General features: G+C 44.9%; 1 protein-coding gene across 1 annotated transcript in view; it reads left to right on the top strand.

Annotated features, from left to right (window-relative positions):
- Window positions 1-22,470, top strand: part of MICU2 (mitochondrial calcium uptake 2) — a 91,750-nt gene extending 69,280 nt beyond the window's left edge. The window contains exons 8-12 of the mRNA XM_038762152.1: window positions 6,663-6,760; window positions 17,690-17,858; window positions 18,312-18,420; window positions 20,280-20,437; window positions 21,575-22,470. Coding sequence (XP_038618080.1) covers window positions 6,663-6,760; window positions 17,690-17,858; window positions 18,312-18,420; window positions 20,280-20,437; window positions 21,575-21,679 — 639 coding nt within the window. The 3' untranslated portion in view covers window positions 21,680-22,470. The remainder of the gene's footprint in view (window positions 1-6,662; window positions 6,761-17,689; window positions 17,859-18,311; window positions 18,421-20,279; window positions 20,438-21,574) is intronic.
- The last annotated feature ends 334 nt before the right edge of the window (window positions 22,471-22,804 follow it).

The raw sequence follows: 22,804 nt of genomic DNA, 5'->3' as shown, positions 1-22,804 counted from the left end.
GTGGGCTGTCGGGAGCGTGCAGCCGCTCTCTGGACCCCACCACCAGCCTGGCCGGTTCAGGGGTTGCCAGGTTTGGGAGAGGATGAGGCCAGGGTGGGTAAAGCCAAACTGACCTCCCAGCAAGGAGCAGTGAGTCCGTGGTGGCAGGTTGAAAGGGCGAGTCCATGGTACCTTAGGCCTCCAGGGTGGTTCCACCAATCTCACTTGCCCCCACCAGCCAGAATGGCTCCTGGAAACCTGGGTTTGGCCCAGTTGTTACATTTGACCTTGTGGCTTTGGGTCAGCAATATCCAGTTCCTCTGGAACAGCCTCAAAACCACCCTGGTCCCTGCCCCGGCCTCAGGCAGTCAGCGATCTGACAACTGTAGACTGTAGGGACCCTCTGCTCCCCCCCACAGCCTCCAATAGACTGCCGGTACTGACCCATTTTGGATAAAGGGGGATTTAGCATTTCATTCTTTCCCATATTTTTCCATTTGTTGAATAAAGGCAGCCCTTCACTTGAGGGTCTGTAATATTTGCTCTGGCAAAAGTCCAAAATGAACAACTCACTCATCCTTGCAATATGGAGAAACGACTTGCCTGTGTCAGATTCCGAGACCTTCTCCCTCTCTAGCCCTTGTAGTATTTCTGCACATCATCAGCAGTGTCTCGTTTCCAGAGACATGAAAGCCATCTCAGCGTTCCTCAGTGCAGCCGGCACAATGGTGTCTGGTGTCTGAATGTCACAGGATGTTGTGCCAATACTTGCCGAGATCTGCATCTCATTCTTGTTTCTGAGATGAAATGCTCCAAATCCGAACAATGCTTCCACTTAGAATAGAACTCATCTAGGGAGAGGAAGAGAGAAAGAGGGAAAAGAGGAGAGAGAGCTCTAGAAAGAACACTGTTTTAAGAATCTGGAGGCCTGGCTTCTCATCCCGGTTCTGCCTTTCGCTGGCTGATGTGGGTACAGGCTACACTTGCATTTTGCAATGGACTGCCCCTCTGCTCCGTGCCCCAGCGGGAACGTGACGGGAGGGGACGAGGGAGTGAGAGTAGGGCCCAAGGTCACCTGAAGCACTGCAGTCAACTCCTCCCGGCTGGTTCTCAACCCTGGAGCCTCAGAACTGACTGAGGTGTGCCCACCATTCTCCCCAGGAGACTCCCTTGCCATCAGTGCAACCTAGCCTAAGGTCATTTTTAAAAAGCACGTGAAGTGTGTCATTGAACGATAATCGCATTTGCCATCCAACATATTAGCCGCTTTCTCCGTCTCACATCTTAGTTTTGGTTAGATATTTGTGGAATGTATGGAATTCATTAGGCACTTACGAAGTGCTAGGCACTGCCGAACCCAGAGGAAGGTACAAGATAATCAGGTCAGACACGGTCCGTGTCCAACCTGGGGCTCACAATCTAAATAGGAGAGAGAACAGGTATTGAATCCCCATTTTGCAGATGAGGAATCTGAAGCACAGAGAAGCTAAATGACATGTCCACTGTCAAGCAGCAAGCATGTGGTGGAGTCAGGACTAGAACCCATGTCCTCTGACCCAGGCTCTTGCCACCAGGCCATGTTGGGTAGGACCAAATGCCCTCAATTCTGTAGTGTGGTGCTCTGCATATAGTAGATTTCACTGATCGATTGACTCAATGAGTGATAATCGGAATTTTTGACTCCCCTGTGATTCCTAGGAAGAAAAACTCTTTGGCATTTGAAATACCCTTAAAGGATGGCATTTAAAAAGCTCCCGCTAGCGTAGTTGGACATCTGCCAGCTCTTCCCTGGAATTTCAGCTGATAAAAAGAATAGCAAGTAGGTACGCATTTATTGTAAATCCAGGGATAGGCTTTTGTCATCTCAGATCGGCTCTGATAAGAACTGTTTGTGCCCGTCACTTTCCTGTCAATAGCTAAATAAATGCCAGTAAAGGAAGGTGCCACTCAGCTCCTTCTGTTGAAACTGCTGCTTTGTGTGCTTGCTTAACTGACACAATGCTAAATGCTCCCCCCAACAGTTGAATTAATATGGATATAGTGAAAGGTGAACAATTGAAGCTGTCTGTTGTGGGCAGGGGACATGCCTGCCATCTCTGTTGTAGCATACTCTCCCAGGCACTTAGTACAACGCTCTGCACAGAGTAAGCACTCAATAAATGCTGTTGATCGATTGATTATGTCATTAGGTCACCGGAATATGTTTTTATGAAATTATTTTGGTCCCATTCTGCTTTTTAATTCCATTTTGAAGGCGTTCTGTAGTGTCTTTCTCTCCCCGTCTAGATTATATAATGCTGCTGGTGGGCAGGAAATCATCATCATCATCAATCGTATTTATTGAGCACTTACTATGTTCAGAGCACTGTACTAATCACTTGGGAAGTACAGATTGGCAACATATAATGTGTCTACCAACTCCGTTGTACTCTCCCAAGCTCTTAGTACACAGTAAGCACTAAATAAATACTGTTGACTGAATGATTGATTGATTTAAATGCCAGAGTTTGGCTAGGGATCATCACTGCAGGTGAAAATGTCCTTAGTTCTTGTTTGCTTCTCTAAGGCTCTTTTTATTCTGTTGTAATCTAAAGTTTGTTCTTAACTTCCCCAGGAGGGCTGAGGTCTGCGGTGTTGCTCCCTCATCTTACACGAAGGGAGAAACACCACAAGTCCTGAAGCCCGGACACTGGGACTTTTCAGCTTCTCCCCAGTGGTCGCATTCCAAGACCCCTACCTGGGCTTATCCAGGTTTAGTAAACAATCTCAACCCTGCTCTGCTTGAAGCGAAATATGGTGTAGATAAAAACAGAAAATGTTTCCTTTTAAATATGAACATACTTTGTGTCCTTGGGACTTAGTATTGATGAGGCCGCTGGAAGCTAAGTAACCATTAATTAGTGTGCAGTCAAACTGAACAGACTCATCTTTCATTTCCCTTCTTCAGAGGGATAAAAGCCCCAGAGCCCACTTAGAATCATCTTGAAATTCCTATGAACTGCTAGGAAAATCTCATGTTGCTTAGGGTTTTGCTGGACTCAGTAAACTCCACTATGCTATGCTGAAAGTAGACTAACACAGAAATCCACCCTCATTGTATGGTTTTAGACCTTTTAGAGGCTCTGAAGTTCTGTTCAAGTGGCTTCTCTGCCTTGTCTAGGAGAACAAACAAAAACTACTTCCAGTCAGTTTCCAGGCTCTCTGCCAACCCGCTCCACCTTCCCTTTATCCTCTCTCCTCCTCTTATTCCCCACATCACTCTCTCTGTTCCTCCCAAGCAGACTTCTTCACTGCACCTCACTCTTGACTCTCCCACTCCACCCCATTCCCTCTCTCCTGCTGTTTCCCCAGAACTCCCTCCCTCCCAAAACGCCCCCCGCTACATCCCTCTCTGATTGCAAAACTCTTCTGAAAGCCTTCTTCACCTACACGCTTTCCCCAACTAATTCCCAGTACCCAAAGCCACGTAAACTCATCAGCCACCTGTAGCACTTAGAATTATATTTATATGCATTCTCAGCACCTTTTTATGTGCACTTGTTCAACTGTACATTCAGTTACTTTGATCACTCTACTGTGTAAATATTTATATGTCTGCCCTGTTAGAGAGTAAGCTCCTTGTGGGTGAAGAACATGCCACTTATTTGCTTTGTACTTCCCAAGTGCTTGTTACTTCCCACTTCCCAAGTACATAGCATCAAGTAAGCACTCGATAAATTCTAATAATACAACTGTTTTTTTGGTAAAGAAAAAATTATGCAACAGTGTTACAGCAGTTATGAATATGTATACTAGCCTAAGTGTCTTGGTGTTCTTTCACCTAACAAACCATGTTGGAATGTGAGCCCTGCAAAGGATAGGGACTGTGTCTAATTCCCACCTGCGTATTCTTTCCCATCACTTAGTACAGTGCTCTGTACAGAGTAAGCACTTAATAAATTATATTACTGCTACTAAATGCTTTATAATAAATTGGAGCATGGAATTAAAAATACTATCTTGAATTTATTAGTCGTATTTATTGAGCACTTACTGTGTGCAGAGCACTGTATTAAAGAGCTTGAGATAGTACACTATAACAGAGTTGATAGACGTGTTCCCTGCCACACAAGTGCCTTCACATTTTATAAATGTGTCATCAGTATTCTTGAGAGGTAGGAAGAGGCAGATTTTGCACATGAGGGAAACAGAGTCACAGAGACTTTAAGTGATTTGCCTGAGATACTATTAATAATAATTTGGGTATTTGTTAAGCACTTACTATGTGTAAAGCACTGTCCTAAGTGCTGGGGAGGATACTAGGGGATCAGGTTGTCCCATGTGGGGCCCACAGTCTTAATCCCCATTTTACAGATGAGGTAACTGAGGCACAGAGAAGTTGTGACTGGCCCAAATCACACAGTAGGCCAGCCAGTAGCAGAAGTAAGACTAGATCCCAGATCTCCTGACTCTGACTTGTTCTCTTTCTGAATGTTCTTCTGTTTAAATCACTTTCCTCCAAGAAGAAGGAATGTATTAATTTTCACTAGGCATAATTTATTAAAATGTTGCCATCTGTTTTCGTAACTGTTGGCCTGAAAGCACTACCATGAAGCCATAACTAGACAGATCAGCCTCATTGGCCAGTTACTTCCAATTGTGGAGGACTTCCTTGTTAATGGGAGATTTCCATTTGCTTGACCAGATCTGCCAGCCAGTACAGTATGGCATCTAGCCACCAAAATGCATTGAAATGTTATCCATAATTGCCCCCCTCCCAGTGAGGCAACTTATTCTAAGAAGCAGGCGGCTGACGGCAAGACATTGGCGCTGAAGATTTGGGACTGTAAAAGAAGTCAAATATCGAAATAAGGTGTCGTCAAAGAAGATGGTTGGTTCTGGAGAAACTCAGCATTGGGTTCAGGGCAGGACCAGTCAATTTTCCCCAAGTTTTCTTCTCCTGGGAATAAATACTGCTTAGAAGAAATAGCAAGTTCAAAAATGAGGAGCCATTTCAAACCGTAAAAGACAAAACACACTTGGAAACATCTGCGCTGTTAAGAATAGATTGAAAAACAATACCTGCAACAACGGAAAATTCATTTTTGGTAAAGCTGCAGCTGTATGTAATTTTACACGTAGCAATTCTAGCACCTAACCTAATTAGAAAAGATTATTTAAAACATGTCCTACCAACGCGTGCTGTTGGCATATGGTGACAGTCCATATTAGAAACTATTCTTTCAGAGTAAGTCAGCCAGGAAATACCCACTAGATCACGCTGGTTCTATCTGCAGGGCAACAGAAGTTCTTTGTATCATCATCATCAATCGTATTTATTGAGCGCTTACTATGTGCAGAGCACTGTACTAAGCGCTTGGGAAGTACAAATTGGCAACGTATAGAGACAGTCCCTACCCAGCAGTGGGCTCACAGTCTAAAAGGGATCATTACGTGGGTCAGCAGTTGAAAACTTGAGTGGAGACTGCTACCAGCAGAAGTGGAGGAGAGGACTTGCTTGAGCTGACCTGTCCATCAGGAAACCAAGGCACTAGATCAATTAATCAATGGTATCTGCTGAGCTCTTACTGTTTGCAGAGCACTGTACCATCGCTAGACGATCGCTAAGGTGATCAAGGGCCTGTTTTTCAAGAACTTAAACCGCAAGTCAGCTTTTCCTTATCCGCAGTTGCCCCATCTGAGGACGCAGCATGGTTTTGTGGAAACAGCCTGGGACAGGCAGTTCGGAGACCTCGGGGGGTTCCAGTCCCAGCTCTGCCCCTGGCCTGCCCTGGGACTTGGGGCAAGTCCACTTCACCTCACCTGCAAAATGAGGATAAGGTAGATTGTGAGCCCGGTGGAGGACGAGGACTCCGTCTTGATCCGTTAGGTAGTCTTCTATCTACCCCAGGGTTCAGCACATCATTAACACTTAAGCGCTATCATTATTACTAGTATATGACTTGTCACCCAGATATTGGATAGAGGCCATCATCTATCAATCAATCAATCAGTGGTATTATTGAGTGCTTACTGTGTTCAGTACATTGTACTAGTCCTACAGGACTTTAAGCCGCCCCCTGCCCATCCGGTCTTTATCTCATCCCCTTCATCTAACTTTTCCTGTCAGAAACCAAAGTTCACTTGAAGAACTTTTTTTAACAGTATTTGTTAAGCACTTTGTACGTGCCAGGGACTGTACTAAGCATTGGAGGGTAGATATAAGCTCCATGACAAGTCCTACATGGGGCTCATGGTCCTGATTTCTGTTTTACAGATGAGGTAACTGAGACTCAGAGAAGTTGTGACTTGCCCAAGGTCACACAGCAGATAAGTGGTGGCGCCAGGATTAGAACCCAGGTCCTGCTAACTCCTAGGCCCGTGCTCTATCCATTAGGCCACACTTTTCTTTTTTCAATTTTTGGATGATCAATCAGTTGTGTTTATTGAGAGCTTACTGTGTCCAGGGCACTGTACAAAGCGCTTGGGAGAGTACGGTACAACATAATTAGCAGTCCCGTTCCCTGCCCATAATGTAATATAACCAGATTCCTGCTAATGCATTTGTTTACCCAGGGACTGTCCCCAAACAGGACTGGGACCATGTTGATTACACGAATTGGAGTAGTGGCAGACGATACACTTGTTATATTTGAAAATATAGTGATTATTCATATTTGAAATGTTATTGTTTGGTTTTCTAGGAATCTAAAATGGAAGATTCTGAAGTTAATACCACCCTCCAGATCCACTTCTTTGGAGCAAAAGGAGAAGACAAGCTTCACTATAGAGAATTTCACAGGTAGTACACTGGTGCTAGGGAAGACGAGCTATATGGTGAAGGTTTACGCGGGGGGCGGGGGCGTCTTCATCAGCCTTTGTAAATAAAGAGTTGGAAAGCAAAAACAATCCCCACCCTCACCTGTCAATCAGTGGTTTTAATTGAGTGCTTACTGTGTGCAGACCACTATCCTGAGCACTTGGGAGAGTACAATATCAAAGAGTTGATAGACACGTTCCCTGCCCCCAAGGAGCTTAACGGTCTACAACCACAGGTGAAAAGCTGCCCTTCAGACGGGAGGTCTGAGAGGTGAACATAGGCAGATGTGAAATGCAGCCATGTTCCATCCTTTGATTTCACAATCAAGTAATAATACCATTCCCACTTTAGGACCCGGTGTGAGTTATTAAAATAGGGCCAGAGGTCCAGCTCCAATTGCCATGACAAAAGCATGAAAATTAAGGGAAAAATACTTGGTGCGAGTTATTTAGAATGCTGGCTGATGAGCTGAGGTCAGTAGCCAGAGTCTCCGTGTGTGCGGGGGATGTAGTGGTGGTTCCCTTGCTCAGAAAACTCAGGAGATGTGTTTCTCTTGCTTTTCTCTTCCTCGGGCTTCAAGTAGCTTCTCTCCTGCGGCTACTCTTCGGGGTTTACTGGGCATTTAATGATGATGATATTTGTTAAGCGCTTACTATATGCCAAGCACTGTCCTAAGCGCTGGGGTAGGTACAGGGTAATCGGGTTGTCCCACATGGGGCTCACGGTCTTCATCCCCATTATACAGATGAGGCAACTGAGGCACAGAGAAGCTAAGTGACTTGCCCAGAGTCACACGGCTGATAAGTGGTGGAGCCAGGATTAGAACTCACGACCTCTGTGACCCCCAAACCAGTGCTCTTGCCACTAAGCCACGCTGCATTTGTACTACATGGTTTTTAAACCCAAGCAGGGTCAAACATCCAAAATGAAATGGCATAAGCCTTCTTGCAGCCTGACACGGACTCAGTGGCTAGTAAAAGGTCCAGTCACCTGCCAATTTGACAGTTATTGCCCTGCTGGAAAAAGATCCTGAGGCCGCCCCCGGCCCCCTCATGTCTGTTTTGCCTGCATTTGAGACCTGGTTTTCTCCGGGGTGGGAGGCATCCCTGCAGAAGCAGTGAACCCTGCCTGGACCCCACTTTCCAGCCCAGCAGGCACTGGCTCCACGGATCCTGGCTATCGTAGAGGAGTGTCCGCAATTCAAGCTCAGCTGCCCAGGGCTCTGTGTTGGGCAGTCAGGCCCTACCAGGGATTCGGTGTGAAAGAGAAGCTCAGCTCTCCCTCCTGTCTTGCAGGCAGGCACCCCACGGGGAGCCCCTCCTGTCTTCCAGCTTGAAGATGGGGATTCACTCTCGGTTATTGCCCCTCCATAGGTATGGTAGAGTGTTGACATTCACAATGCAACTCTCAGTGCTTTGTCCCGAGGCGGAGGACAAAAATGTGAACTTCCGTGGTGGAAACAGCCAAAGAAGTACTAGTGTAATAGCGTTCATCAAAGAATAGTGAACCGTTTCGTGAACAGTATTATTAAGCTGTGACTCTGGGCCAACATCCAACACTTATTTAATTGCCTGAAACTCTGCTTCTTGAAAACCTTGGAGAAACAGGTGTCCGGTGACCTAATCCCATTATTCATCATCGCTGGCTTAATACGAGTGGAAAGCCTAAACCACATCAATGTTTTGATGTCCAATCTGGCTACCGAATAGCTCCTCCCTCTCCTTGTCAGGACCAAACTACAGGGGAAATCCTTTTTACCAAATTTACTGTACAAGAACTTAACTTCCTCAGGCGCCAGGCTTACCCCATCGAGTTGAAAGGAACTGGAGTGAGAAGCTGCTTTGAGTGAGCCGTATTCTTTAATGCCGACCTTGCCCTCAGGGCAGGGGAGGGGAAACCATTCTCCCTCTACAGCACTCCATTAAGACAAAATCATTTTCTTTAATCTTCTAATTCATATTGCCTATTTTCCATTGTGAAATTCTGTTGAGAAGAGGGCTTCTTTCCAAATCTCTGCCCTGGGCACATTTTTCCTCTTGAAAAGGGAAGAAACCCCTCCCCTCTCCCCAGCCGCTCTCCCCCCACACACTCACACACAGCAACACAGTGCTTGCACTCCACGCCCTACTTTGGGACCGGCTTCTAATTTCTGCTCCAGAAGAAGCACCCCTGTCAGCTAGCGGGGCTATTAGAGGAATCAGTGCCTGACCAGTGAACTCTGGGGCTGCCTGCCTGCCCAGCCACCTTGGCTCAATCAGGCAGATGTCAGGTCCAGCAAGTGGGAAACGTTGCTTCTTGGAAACGAACGTTTATACGGAAGCGTCCATTCGTCCTTGAGGAAGATTGTGGACTGAAACGTTAAGGGAACAGCATTATTCTGCTTCCTAAATTGTGCCCTCTCTTTAGAATGAGTGAGGAGGCTGGCTGACGGTTAGGGAAAGGCCACCCTTTTAAACATTCCCCTCCCTAACCAGCCCAAACGTAGGTCATCCACATTGCCCAGGGATACCCAGAGAATTGGATCGGGTATACTGTAGTATGTAAAGACCATAGGCTCAGATACTAACTGGTTCTGAGCAGCCTTTCTTTACAGGCATGAGGGATAAATTAATTTAAAAGACAAGTATTACTGGCTCCCCTCCCACCAAATGAACTTTATGGCCTGATTTTCTTTCTTGAAAATGGTATTCTTAGTAGCCATGGCTTCTCTTCTAACAGATAGCTCTGGGTTCTAGTGAGTGACCCGCCAAAGTTGGAAATTGCCTAATCCCCACCACCTTTTCCCAATTCCTCAGGTCAGGGCCCGTGGTTTCTAGATTCCAAGAAGTACCTTCCCAACTTTCTGATTCTTTTGATGCCATTGGATTTAGTTAAGTCAGGTTGATCAGGTATCTTTGCAGACAGCTATGAATCTTTTGGCTAGAGCGTGGAGACCCTTGCAGTAGACTTTTGAGGAGCCCCTACTAGACCTGGTGTTGTGTTCCAGCCAATATTAAAGTAATAATAATAATGGCATTTATTAAGTGCTTACTATGTGCAAAGCACTGTTCTAAGCGCTGAGCACTGTAGTGTCGTTACCACAGGGCTCACCTTCCACCCATCCTCCCACAGGTTGGGAAGTTAAGGAGTTCTGTTTTGGACGTGTTAAGTTTGAGGTCTCAGCAGAATGTCCAAGTAGAGATGTCCTGAAGGCAGGAGGAAATACAAGACAGCAGAGATGGAGAGAGATCAGAGCTGGAGAGGTAGATTTGGGAATTGTCTGCATAGAGATAGTAGTTGAAGCTGTGGGAGCAAAGGAGTTCTCCAAGGGTGTGGATGTAGACGGAGAATAGAAGGGGACCCAGAACTGAGCCGTGAGGGACTCCCACAGTTAGAGGGTGGGAGGTGGCCAAAGAGATAGAGAAGGAGCGGTCGGAGATAGGAGGAGGACCAGGAGAGGGTCGTGTCCATGAAGCTGAGGTCAGATAATGTTGCCAGGAGAAGGAGGTGGGCTACAGTGTCAAAGGAGCTGAGAGGTAAGCGCCCAATAAATACAACTGATTGATTGAGAGGTCGAGGAGGATTAGGGTGGAGTAGAGGCCATTGGATCTGGCAAGAAGAAGGTCAGTGGTGACCTTAGAAAGGGCAGTTTCTGTTACATAAGATCACATTAAGACAATTTGGTGAAAGAAGAGTTTGTAATAATTGCTGACTTGAAGGAATTCCCAACTATTGGTTACTCAATTGAGTGCCTCATGTAAATTCAAGCATGTCCAATTAGAGTTAGAAGAAACCTAGCATGAGCAGCAGCATTTATTGGACACCCACCGGGCAACTAGATCCTTGGAAGAAAAAGGGGTGAACGATGTAATCCCTTCCCTCAAGGTATTTACACTCGAACTATCTTGGGACCCTCCTGAGGGTCTTTTTTTAATGTTTGTTTTATGCGCACTATGAAAGAGAAGCAGCGTGGCCTAGTGGGTAGAGCGTCAGTCTGGGAGTCAGAAAGACCTGAGTTTTAATCCTGCCACTGCCACTCGTCTGCTGTGTGACTTTGGGCAAGTCACTTCACTTCTCTGTGCCTCAGTTCTGTCATTTGTAAAATGGGGTTAAGACTGTCCTGTCCCTATATGGGACAGGGACTGTGTCCAACCTGATTTGCTTGTGTCCATCTGAGGACTTAGTACAGTGCCTGGCACATAGTAAGCACTTAACAAATATCACAATTATTATTTAATTTGCCCAACTAGTCCACTTTGGTATTTCTGTGGAATTTTGCACTTTATACAAATTTTAAGCAACAACCACTTTCTGGAATTTGTCCCAGTTTTCCTCCCACCTACAAAACCAAGATATTCACCTCATCCCATCTCCCGTGGCTGGCAATGAAGACTAATGAATGAATTGCAAAGAAAAAGCTGCAACGTGCTTTCAGCTTCTTGGAAGTAGTAGTAATAATGTTATGTACTGTGTGCCTATTGACTGCAACACACTGTGCTCAGGCCTTAAGATAGTACAGTAGAAGCAAAACATATGCTCCCTGCCACAAGATTATGCTTATGATCTAGCGGGGGTGACTGACAGCCTGACAGATCATGGGAGCTGAAGGAAGAGAATTAAGGCCCTGTCTTAATTATGTGGTCTCTGTACAGTCAGAAGTAGGAAAGCTGAAGTGTTCTGATCCTGTCTGAGCTCAGGGCGGTAGGCGATGAAACTTGTCTCTGCAGGACTTACTCTAATTGTTATTATTTTAGTATTAGAACTTATCGGGAGCCTCGACTTACTTCCGGTAGAGGAATTCATACTTGCCTATAAGGATCTAGGTTTGCTTGTTGCGGCATTATCTAAAATTTCATGCGTAATGCAGAAAGACTAGCTTACTGAAGTTCTTGTTTTCTTCCAAAGAAACAGAGTTTGTTGAGTTGGAAGGAGTCTACAGCCTTAGTTTAGCTAACGTGAATTCACAGGCCTTTCAGTGTTTGCCTTCTGAGTGGGTGCTGTAATGTCGTCATCATCATCATCATCATCATCAATCGTATTTATTGAGCGCTTACTGTGTGCAGAGCACTGTACTAAGCGCTTGGGAAGTACAAATTGGCAACATATAGAGGCAGTCCCTACCCAACAGTGGGCTCACAGGGGGAGACAGAGAACAAAACCAAACATACTAACAAAATAAAATAAATAGAATAGATATGTACAAATAAAATAAATAAACAGAGTAATAAATATGTACAAACATATGTCCAGAGAAGCTTCATCAGAAACCTCTCAGCACAGGCGCTGTTACCCACGGTTGATTTCCATCACACTAATTTACTCGCAGTCATCTTCCAGGCAGCAAATAAACTTTTCCCCTGAAGATCCTGACTCTGACTTTAGGCTCCTAGATCCCTCCTTTCCAAATACAGGCCGTCTTCCCAAGACAAAGGCAGAATCCATCAGGGGCAGCTTTGTTTGCCTGTGCAGTCTAAAGTGGAAATGTCTCCGGTTTCAGATGCAATCCCCGCACTGACCCAGAGCGGCCTGGCAGTGATAAAGCTGCGTACCCTGACCATTCGGAAAACGTTGTGGGCTATTCCCTACCTACCACACAGGGAGAGGCTGCTCAACAAAATCAAACTCTTCCATCTTGCTCGCTCACGCGGGTAGCAGGGAAGTGGAGAGTCTGTCTAATGCATGCAATTTTTCAACAGTGGCAGCTCTTTTCCATAAGAACTGGAATGTGTCTCCTTATCACTGCACGCCCATGCCATTTACGTTGTTACGTGAAGGTGGGGCTTGTTTGACCGAGAGAGGATGAATAAGAGGCTCAGAGTCTTTTAACCCATGTAGAGCTATCACTTTGCACATTATTTTATTCGTAAGTAAATTAAGCACATCATTCCAGGGGTCTTCCCGCCCAGGGAAAATGGGATCGCATCATCCCATCACATATATCTCCCTCAGGAAGCTGCGATCAGCAACTTGGCCAAGCGGCCGAGCTGCTTTGACCAGACCCGAAGAGACGTGTGTCATTGTCCGCAAGGACGAGTGTGAAGTCTTTCGTTGTTTTCCAGTGAAATGCGGTATAGAACAATTAGCCAGCCCTCAACGGGAGTGTGGAACTAAAAACAACTTCATCCGATACTTTCAGAAATTTTGAAAATACTTTTGAAGTTCTTCAGCGTTGAGCGTTTTTCTTTTTTCCAAAAGCACATTCACAACCCCTCTGCCATTTTTACCCTCCCAGTGGTGATCCTTGTGATTCCTGTGTCACTGCCTCTTGGGTCTGCTCCCTGTCGCCAGCTATGCTCCCAGTCTTTTCCTGGCTTCTGAAACAGTATAGGAAGGGATCAGAAGCCTGTCATTATGTCCTAGAAAGAAATGAATGGACTCAGACTCTTAAGAGGAGGTTTCATTGTCTCCCCAAATCCCTTCCAGCTGCCATCCCCTCTTTCCTCATCCCAGTCTTTCTTGAGCACCCGCCACATCAGAGAAGCCTATGTGGTGCTCAGGAAATATACAGGAGTACAAGACACAGCCCCTACCTTTCAGGCGCTTATAATCAAATAGAGAAGAAGGGACCACACAAGACAACAACAACAAACAACAATGAGTGGTTGTGTGTGTGTGTGCATGTGCGTATGTGTTTGTGTGAGCACTGATAAAATTAAAAGAAAAAGAATAATGAGTTATGGTCGTGTATGAGTGCTGTGGTGGTTGAGAGGGCAGAGTGAACAAGATAATAGTGGGAGCCAGCTGGGGAAAGCTTCAGGGCAGAAGGCAATTTTTAGAGGATTCTGAGGGAGGGACACTGAGATGTGGAGGGTACTCCAGGCGAGATGCGTGGCCTGAGCAGTGAGTAGGAGGGAGACAGCTGATGGAGAGCCTCGTAAGCAATGACTGTAAGTTTGTGTTTTATGTGGGATGTGATGGGAAGACATGAGAAGGAAGTGATATTTCCCATCCAGTGTTTCAGAAAGAAAATTTGTATGATTGTACATAGGATAGGCTGCACAATGGAGATCAGGGAGACCAGAAGGACATAGTTTTGGTAATGCAGTTGGAGAAGTCATTAGGGCTTGGAAGGATGAAAAGAAAGTAGCAGATGCATGGGATTATTAAAGAAGGAACAGCAGGAGTCTTCTCCCTGTCTTGCTCCATGGACATAGTATCCCTCCCTACTGCTCCATTGCCCCTGTACCAATTTTATTCCCCTGGCTTCTCCTTGCTTCAGTTCACTTGCTTTTTGTTTTTCTCCTCCTGAACCTATCTGCTGCCTATGGCACTGTTGATTACACTCCCCTCCTTGACACTGCCTAGCCCCAGACTAGCGCACATCCCTGTCTCTAGGTTTCTCTCAGTGCACTTTCCCTTCATCCCTTTACTAGGCTCCCTCCCCACTAATTTGTGGAGATAACTGAGGTTAAACTTCATGTCATCCTTCATCATTCAGTCCCCCACTCATCTCCCTCCACTCTCACTCTCTTTCTCACCGTTCTCCTTAGACCTAGATAGCTTCCAACCCTAGATCTCATCCCTGACCGATCAGCCGTATCACCTCTCCCTCTATCCTGTATTACTTTCTGTCTGTAGGCATCTATAGGGTCGTACCTCCAACACTCAAAACTCATCCTATCTAAAGCCTAGCCTGGTCTCTTTTCCCCTCAAATTTGCTCTTTTACATCTTCCCAGGATCCAGCCAGGGCTCCGCTAACTTCCTGATTTCCCTAGCTTAAAGGATTCAAAGAGCGAGCATGCAAAGTCCTGATCTGAAAGAGCCCCTCTCTTCCCATAGTTAGAACTTAGACTGTGCCTTCCTACAGCTCTTTAAGATGTGTTCTGGAGAGAATGTGTAATTAAGCCACCTTCTTTATTTATATTACAAAGAAGAGTGATTCCCAAAGCGAGCTAAGATATAAAAATTGAAGAGTGAATCCCCCCATCTTACCTCCTTCCCTTCCCCACAGCACCTGTATATATGTATATATGTTTGTACATATTTTTTACTCTATTTAATTTGTACATATCTATTCTATTTATTTTATTTTGTTAGTATGTTTGGTTTTGTTCTCTGTCTCCCCCTTTTAGACTGTGAGCCCACTGTTGGGTAGGGACTGTCTCTATATGTTGCCAATTTGTACTTCCCAAGCGCTTAGTACAGTGCTCTGCACATAGTAAGCGCTCAATAAATACGATTCATGATGATGATAATAAGAAGCATCTATGCAAACGCCATCCTGATAATTTAAGTCCTCTTCTCACTGTTCTGTGACTTTAAACACATATCCCCCCTCGTCCGCCCTCCCCCCCACCGCCCAAACTACATATGTGCTCACATATCTTCCTGTTTACTCAATGTCTTGGATAAACCAATTCAAATTATCTGAAAAAAAAAAAGGACTCTCCTTTCTAGGTTGCAGACTTACTCTGTTGCCTTGCACGACAGAATACCAAATCCTTACTGTGACCAAAAGGAACACAGCTTCACTGCAGTGCTCATGCCCTCAAATTGGACTTTTCTAATAATAATAATAACTGTGTTATTTGTTAAGTGCTTACTGTGTGCCAAGCACTGTTCTTAGCATTGGGTAGATACATGGTAATCAGGTTGGGCATAGTCCCTTTCCCACATGGGGCTCACAGTCTTAATCCCCATTTTAGTAGAGGTAACTGAGGCACAGAGAAGTTAAGTGACTTGCCCCAGGTCATACAGCAGACATGTGGCAGAGCCCGGATTAGAACCCACATCCTCTGACTCCCAGGCTTTTCCACTTTCCACTGGACCATGCCTCCCAACAAAATAAATAAATCACTCAATCGTGTAAGACTGTAGTTCAAATGACAGTGGCACCACCTAAGATGGGGTAACTGTAAAAAAACGTCAAGTTTGTAAATGAATATTGTTGTATGAATGAGCTCAAGAATACGATAGAAAACTTGGATGTTTTGAGGCAAAGCTTGAATGAGACCAGTAAAGCTTGATAGTCTAAATTTTCTGCTGTTTGGTCATTAAAGGAAGATTGGAGCTTACTGTTTGCTGTTGCCCTAAATGAAAATATTCCCAGACAACATGCCGGGAAGATAAGTAAGTGTGTGGGCAGGAAGAAGCTGAAACACTGAACAGTTTCACTCCAAGATTGTAAGCTCCTTGAAAGCAGGGATCATATCTACCAAGTCTATCGTATTCTCCCAGGTCTTTAGTACAGTGCTCTGCATGCAGTTAAGTGCTCAATCAGTGCCATTGATTGTTTGACTGATTGGGGTACTGAAAAGTAAAACCAGTAGCCAGGCTCTGACCGATAGAAGACCTGAAGGGCCTGGGTGTTTAGGTCAAGAGGAGATTAGTTTGAGAAATGAAAATAAATAATTAGGAAATCCAGCATTCCTTTCCTTGCCTTCCAAGATGCAGGCGCAGTACTTACCTCTCCCACTTCCCCACTTCTCCCCCGGACACGAGTCCACCACCAACTTCCTACCTGCCCTTCCTCCCTCCCTGTCCCTCGGCCCTGCCGTGCTTGATAGGCACTCCGGAGGAGGACCGAGCCCAAGAAGGAGAGAAAAGGGAAGACCAGGGTGTCGGCCAGCCTGCCAAGCAGAGGGGCAGAGCCTCTAGCAGCGCCTGCAGCCGCTCCCATTCTGAGACTGTTGTTCGGAGACCGTTCCCCCAACGAGCCCCATGTTCACATTTGCAGAGTGATTCTGTCGGTAGCAGCAAGGCCGAACCCGGGAGACTGTCAACTGATTTATCGGATTTTCCTAGCCTCCTCCTGAAGAGACAGACACCGCAGCGGGCGGCAGTTCCGGCTCCTTCCCAAGGAGCTTGTCCAAGGTGCTTACCGCAGTGTAGACAAGACAAACGCACATACCGTGCTAAGAGAGCACTCTGGTGGCTTACGTACTGAACTGTTGCCTGGGAATCACCATCGCGGGAAACTACTCCTGCACCCTACAATTCCCATCTTCCTGTCATCTTTGCCAAGTCGACCTATTTGCCACACTGGGCTGGATTAATTCATTCAGTCGTATTTATTGAGCACTTCTATTTATTCTGATGACTCTCCGCTTGCTTTTTGTTGTCCGTCTCCCCCTTCCAGCATCATCATCATCATCATCAATCGTATTTATTGAGCGCTTACTGTGTGCAGAGCACTGTACTAAGCGCTTGGGAAGTACAAGTTGGCAACATCTAGAGACAGTCCCTACCCAGCAGTGGGCTCACAGTCTAAAAGGGGGAGACAGAGAAGAAAACCACACATACTAATGAAGTAAAATAAATAGAATAGATATGTACAAGTAAAATAAATAAATAGAGTAATAAATATGTACAAGTAAAATAAATAAATAGAGTAATAAATATGTACAAGTAAAATAAATAAATAGAGTAATAAATATGTACAAACATATATACATATATACAGACTGTGAGCCCGTAGTTGGGTGGGGACCGTCTCTATATGTTGCCAACTTGTACTTTCCAAGCGCTTAATACAGTGCTCTGCACACAGTAAGCGCTCAGTAAATATGATTAAATGAATGCAAAGCACTCTACTAAGCACTTGGGAAAGTACAATATAACAACAAATAGACACATTCCTGCCCACAACGAACTTGGCACCTTACTGGTGGAATAGTATTTCTGATTCATTCAGTCATATTGATTGAGCACTTAACTGTGTGCAGAGCACTGTACTCAACGCCTGTGAAAGTACGATATAGCAATAAAGCGAGACAATCCCTGCCCACAATGTGCTCACAGTCTAGAGGGGAGGAGACAGGCATCAATACAAATAAATCAAATGACAGAATGTACTTAAGTGCTGTGGGGCAGGGAGTGGGGAAGAGCAAAAAGAGCAAGTCAGGGTGATGCAGAAGGGAGTGGGAGGTGAGGAAAAGTGGGGCTTAGTCTGAGAATTTCTTAAGTATTGAAGTGAACTGTTTTCACCACAGGTTTATGGAAAATTTGCAGACAGAGGTGCAAGAAATGGAATTCATACAGTTTTCCAAAGGACTGAGCTTCATGAGAAAAGAGGACTTTGCTGAGTGGCTGCTGTTTTTCACCACAGGAAACAAAGACATTTACTGGCAAAATGTGAAAGAAAGAATGCCAGCTGGAGAGGTTGGTGCCCATTTGGACTGCTTTCAGCTGAGGGTGGGGTAGGGGAAAAGTCAACCCGGGCATATGATTAATCCCGATCTTGGTTTCAGTGCAGAAAAATTTCAAGGGCACTCTTGCTCAAATTCATCTCATAAGATGGATGATTTTAATATTAGCTTTTTGTCGGTTTGAGCAGGGTGCTTTAAAGAAATCAGAGTGGCCAGAATGAAATGACACAACAAACTTAAAAGAAATCTGCTAAACTCTGCTTCTTCCTTGTGTTGTATTGTTGGGTTTGAATCAGAAGCTGTTTAGGAAGGCTCAGGGTGCCGGCTTCTGCAGTAAGGCACTGCTGTTCCCTTAGGTGAGAGTTGAAAAGGGAAAGATTTGGAGGGGTGAGATTTTAACCTACTTGATCAGTGTTTAATTTTGTACCGAGCTGGATTGAACCTAACTAGTTGTTTTATTACATAGAGTATAAGCTTGCATGAGTTCAAGACGTTTTGCCAGTTTACGACACACCTGGAAGATTTTTCCATCACCATGCAAATGTTCAGCATAGCCAATCGCCCTGTCAAATTGGGTAAGTAACAGGTAGTCATGTAAATGTCTGTTTCGTCTGTCATTTGCTGCCGTAAGTGGCGTAGGTAAGGGGGCCGATTGATCCAGCAACTATCAATGGATGGTCGGTGTTTTAATCCATTTATGCTACCCACAGCCATTTATACTAGTATATTAGACCCCTTTTGTAAAAGAGGTTCCTTGTTTCACTTTGTTCACTTTTGCCGTAAAAGGAAAGAGGGCATTTCTGGGTTGAGCCCAGTTACCACTGACTGATTGCAACTCAGCCAGGGTGGCATCTTTGAAGGCAATTCCACAAGTGCTTCATAGCCACCTCCTAAACCCTGTCTGGTCCGGGAGGGTAGGCTGAGCTCCTCCTCCCAGGGGAATGGTGGCTCACAGGAAGCGTGGCAGCTGTGGCCTGCCCAACTTCCCGTGGGTGTATTCCCTGGAGCGCCCGGGGCACACCTGATTCCCGACACCCCCGGACGTGCGATTGAATCCCACGGGGCTTGCCTGGTCATGGAGTGCACTCCCTGGCTTCTTGTTGCAGTCAGGCCCCGCCCCAGAATTTCACCCATGTCATCATCATCATCATCAATCGTATTTATTGAGCGCTTACTGTGTGCAGAGCACTGTACTAAGCGCTTGGGAAGTACAAGTTGGCAACGTATAGAGACAGTCCCTACCCAACAGTCGCCCCTGTGGCCTCTGTTTATAGATTGCTGCGCCAAGAGAACTGGAGAAGATGCTGACAATAGACTGAGAATTTATCATTGTCAAAATTTTCATGTCTCATTATTTACATTGATTTGGTTTTTGCTTACTTTTATTGTTACCGATAATAGCTTTCTCCTTTTGTTTCAACATTATGTACACCATCTTGGTCTGCTTATCTCCCCTATTAGACTGTGAGGTCTATGATTGTTGTCTTTTACCTCTGTTGCATTTGCCCAAGAGCCTAGAATAGTGCTCTGCACACATTAGGTGTGCAATAATACTAAATATTGATGATGTATTTCTCAAGGAGGCGAGAATCAATGCCAAACATTTTTTTTAAATGTACAGACATTAATAATGATGGAGAGGAACTGACAAAGTCCAGGCAAGTAAAAGAACTCTTTATCCTCCCCGTAACTTTTGGAGCCCTTCATATAGGCCGTAGCCAATGATTTGGCCATAATGGCCAGTTGTAATGATGTGGTCACATAATTTCATCTGAAATCCCACAACTTCCCTAAATTCCTTTAGATCTCCCGGGATTAGCAGATGCTAATTGATTGCGATGATCTGTTTATATCTAGTTTGTCAGATTGGTCACCAACAATCTGATCCAGTTTCTCTGACCTGCCTACTATAAAGAGATTCTCTACACATACTCCTCTGTAAAGAGTGAACTAAAGAATTCACTGAGACTCTGGGCAATCTCTTTCCCGGCCCCCGCGGATCCTTCCAGCCAGTTTCCTGCTCCAGTAGAGTTGGGGAACTCTTTTATCATTAGTTGGCATCTTTTGCAAGGTGCTGTTCGATTTTCGTTTTGGTCACCTGATTTTCCTGACCAGATAATGGTGAGCTTTCCATTCCTGCTGGCCAAAGTAGAGTTTCTGTCTCCCTTCATATGAGTGAGTCCTGCCATTTGGAGAGCTCTGGATACAATGGTATAGAAATAGAAGACCATGGACCATCTTGGCTAGAGACTGCCGGTATTTTGTAATCCCTGTACCCCAGTATCAACTAAAAGAAATTAACTAGTTTGCACGTCCAGAATAATTCAGACTGTGAATCTGAGATATCGCAAATTGCTTAAGAATGCTTCTGTCGCTAAGCTGTTTTATTTCACAGTAGCCTATAAGATGTCATTTTTTGTTCTGTTTTAATTAGCGGAATTCAAGAGAGCTGTGAAAGTGGCAACGGGACATGAGCTCTCAGACAATGTTTTGGACACAGTCTTCAAGATCTTTGATTTAGATGGTGATGATTGCCTCAGCCATGGAGAGTTCCTTGGGGTTTTAAAGAACAGGATGCATCGTGGTTTATGGGTAACATGGAGTTTTGAATACATTTTTGAATATACCTAGCTATTTATCAAATCCTAATAGAGGTTATAAAACCCCAATTTAAACTTATTTTTCAAAAAACAACCATTAAAGAGATGTTAATAGGCCAAAGAAGAATCACTTATCACAGCCCCTGAAAGTCACATGGCAAATTCCTGAGCAGTAGCCTTCTGTGCATCCCAGGTGCTCACATACTGATAATGAAAATGATGATGATGATGAGAATGAAGAATACTGCTTAGATTCTCATTGTCATTGCATTCATTTGATTTGACAATTTACTGTTAAGATCGGAGATACCCTGGAAGAGAGTCATTTATCATAAAACCTTTTCATGGGAATCAACTAAGCGCATGAACATGCATTCCTGAAGAAATGAATGTGTGACTAATACCCTTGTCCAAGAAGCACCAACCCAACACGGACCTCATAATCTTATCATAATTAGCCATCAGAGAGTGTGAATGGTCGTAAAGGGTAACTTCAGCCCTTGTGGTCCAAGGATCAGTTAATGAGAGGATGTTGTTATCCTCTTCATTGTTACCAGACCAGGCTAAATGCTCCCGTTGGTGTCCTTGCCCTTTCCTGGTTGCTGGGATTCTTTTAGTAACTTGAATGAGAACACAGCACAGCACAACAAAGTACAGTGCTCTGCACACAGTAAGCACTCAGTAAGTAACATTGATTGCCTGTGTCTTTTGTGGTACTAAGTGGAACCTGTGAAGCCAGAGCTGATTCTTGTACTTTAAAGGCAGAATTATTTGAACCAAATAAAGATTGATGGGCAGGTGAGGAGAGGAGACCGGAGATTCCTGGTGCTATTTTCCTTAATAATTGTTAATGGCTCACCTGCCCTTAAATCCTTAGATGACTTCAGTTGTAATTCCACTGGGTAGCCTCTATTCCAATGAGTCTTTGCAGGGGGACAGTATGAAATATACGATGTTCCCAGATGGGAGAAAAGGAGCATGGAAGACATTCTAAAGAGAGGAGTGAGCGGGGAGAGAACAGATTTGAACAACCTTTCCTTCTTCTACAGCTGTAGGAGGGTGGAGTAGGGGAGAGTCAGGCTCTCCATGCACCACCAGAGCAATGCTGTTTGTTGTTTTGGTTGGACAGGTGCCACAGGAACCAGGCCTACAAGAATACTGGAAGTGCGTGAAAAGAGAAAGCATTAAAGGAGTGAAGGAAGTCTGGAAGCAGGCCGGAAAACCGCTGCTGTAAAAGACCAAAGGGAAGGGGCTCCAGGGTGATCACCTGGCAGGACTTGGACTTTTAAAGTGTCTGTTTCTGTTTACCTAATGCAAATGTTCTTAAGTCGTCTGCAGCGTGTGTAATATCAGAGTGCAACGGACTTGCTTTCTGATACCATAACCTCATGATTTTGGTTGGGTGGAGGAACTCGGCTTTTATTCTCTTAATAGGAAATGTTGAAGTTTACAAGCTGGGCACATACCCTAGTGGTGCCAGTCTGTTTTCCACTCCCAGGAAGAGTTGAGAATCTGGTTTTAGTCCTGGTCTCCCATAATCAGGAACAAAAGCCCGGTCCCTTGCAGGGAAATACCTGGCATTGTGCTAATTGTAATCAATCAGTCAATCAGTGACATTTATTGAGCACTTACTGTGTGCAGAGCACTGTGTACTAAGCACTTGGGAGAATACAGTTCAACAGAGTTGCCCACAAGGGTTTACAGTCTACAAGTCTGGTATCACACTCCAGTGAGCATCTGAGCCAGTACTACCCCGGGGGAATGACATTTTGGAGGGTCCTTCCCCTGAAACACATAGGGCCAGGAAGACAGGATCGGGTGCTTGTGTTCTTAGGATTTTATTCCAGCTGGGGGCTTGAGTGGGGATTAGTTCTAATGATAAATGTCTTAACAAATCTCATTATCAAAACTGGAAATAAGAGCGTTTACAGAGACATGGAAAATAGAAACTGTGTGCTTGATTTCTGAAAGTTTCTTTTAAAATCTCACAGCCGAAGGTAGAAATAAACAAATTTTGTGAGCGAAGTCTGCATTTTTACTTTTTACCTAAAGTTAGAGTTCTGCCTCTCAGCTGCTGTTTAAGAAAACAGAAAATACTTGACACCGTGAATTCCACATTTGCCTCTTTCAGAGAAGCAGTCCAGCTTCCCCAAATTGCTGGGAGGAAAAGCTAAGCCCAGAAAGTTCCCTCAACTGTCGAGTATGTCCAGCAGATGGAAGGAAGAGCTTCTGCCGTTACGGAGCTGGAGAGCTGGAGGAATCTACCGAGGACGAACGGAGCTCTGCCTGGGTGAAGGGTTTGTGTTTGTGCTTGAAAAATAATCACCATTTCCTCCCCAGCCCACCGACTCCATTGTGC

Source organism: Tachyglossus aculeatus, chromosome 20 (genome assembly GCF_015852505.1).
Source record: "Tachyglossus aculeatus isolate mTacAcu1 chromosome 20, mTacAcu1.pri, whole genome shotgun sequence".
NCBI classification, from domain to species: domain Eukaryota; kingdom Metazoa; phylum Chordata; class Mammalia; order Monotremata; family Tachyglossidae; genus Tachyglossus; species Tachyglossus aculeatus.
The sequence above is the reverse complement of the archived record's forward strand: the minus strand, read 5'-3'. Positions and strand labels throughout refer to the sequence as shown.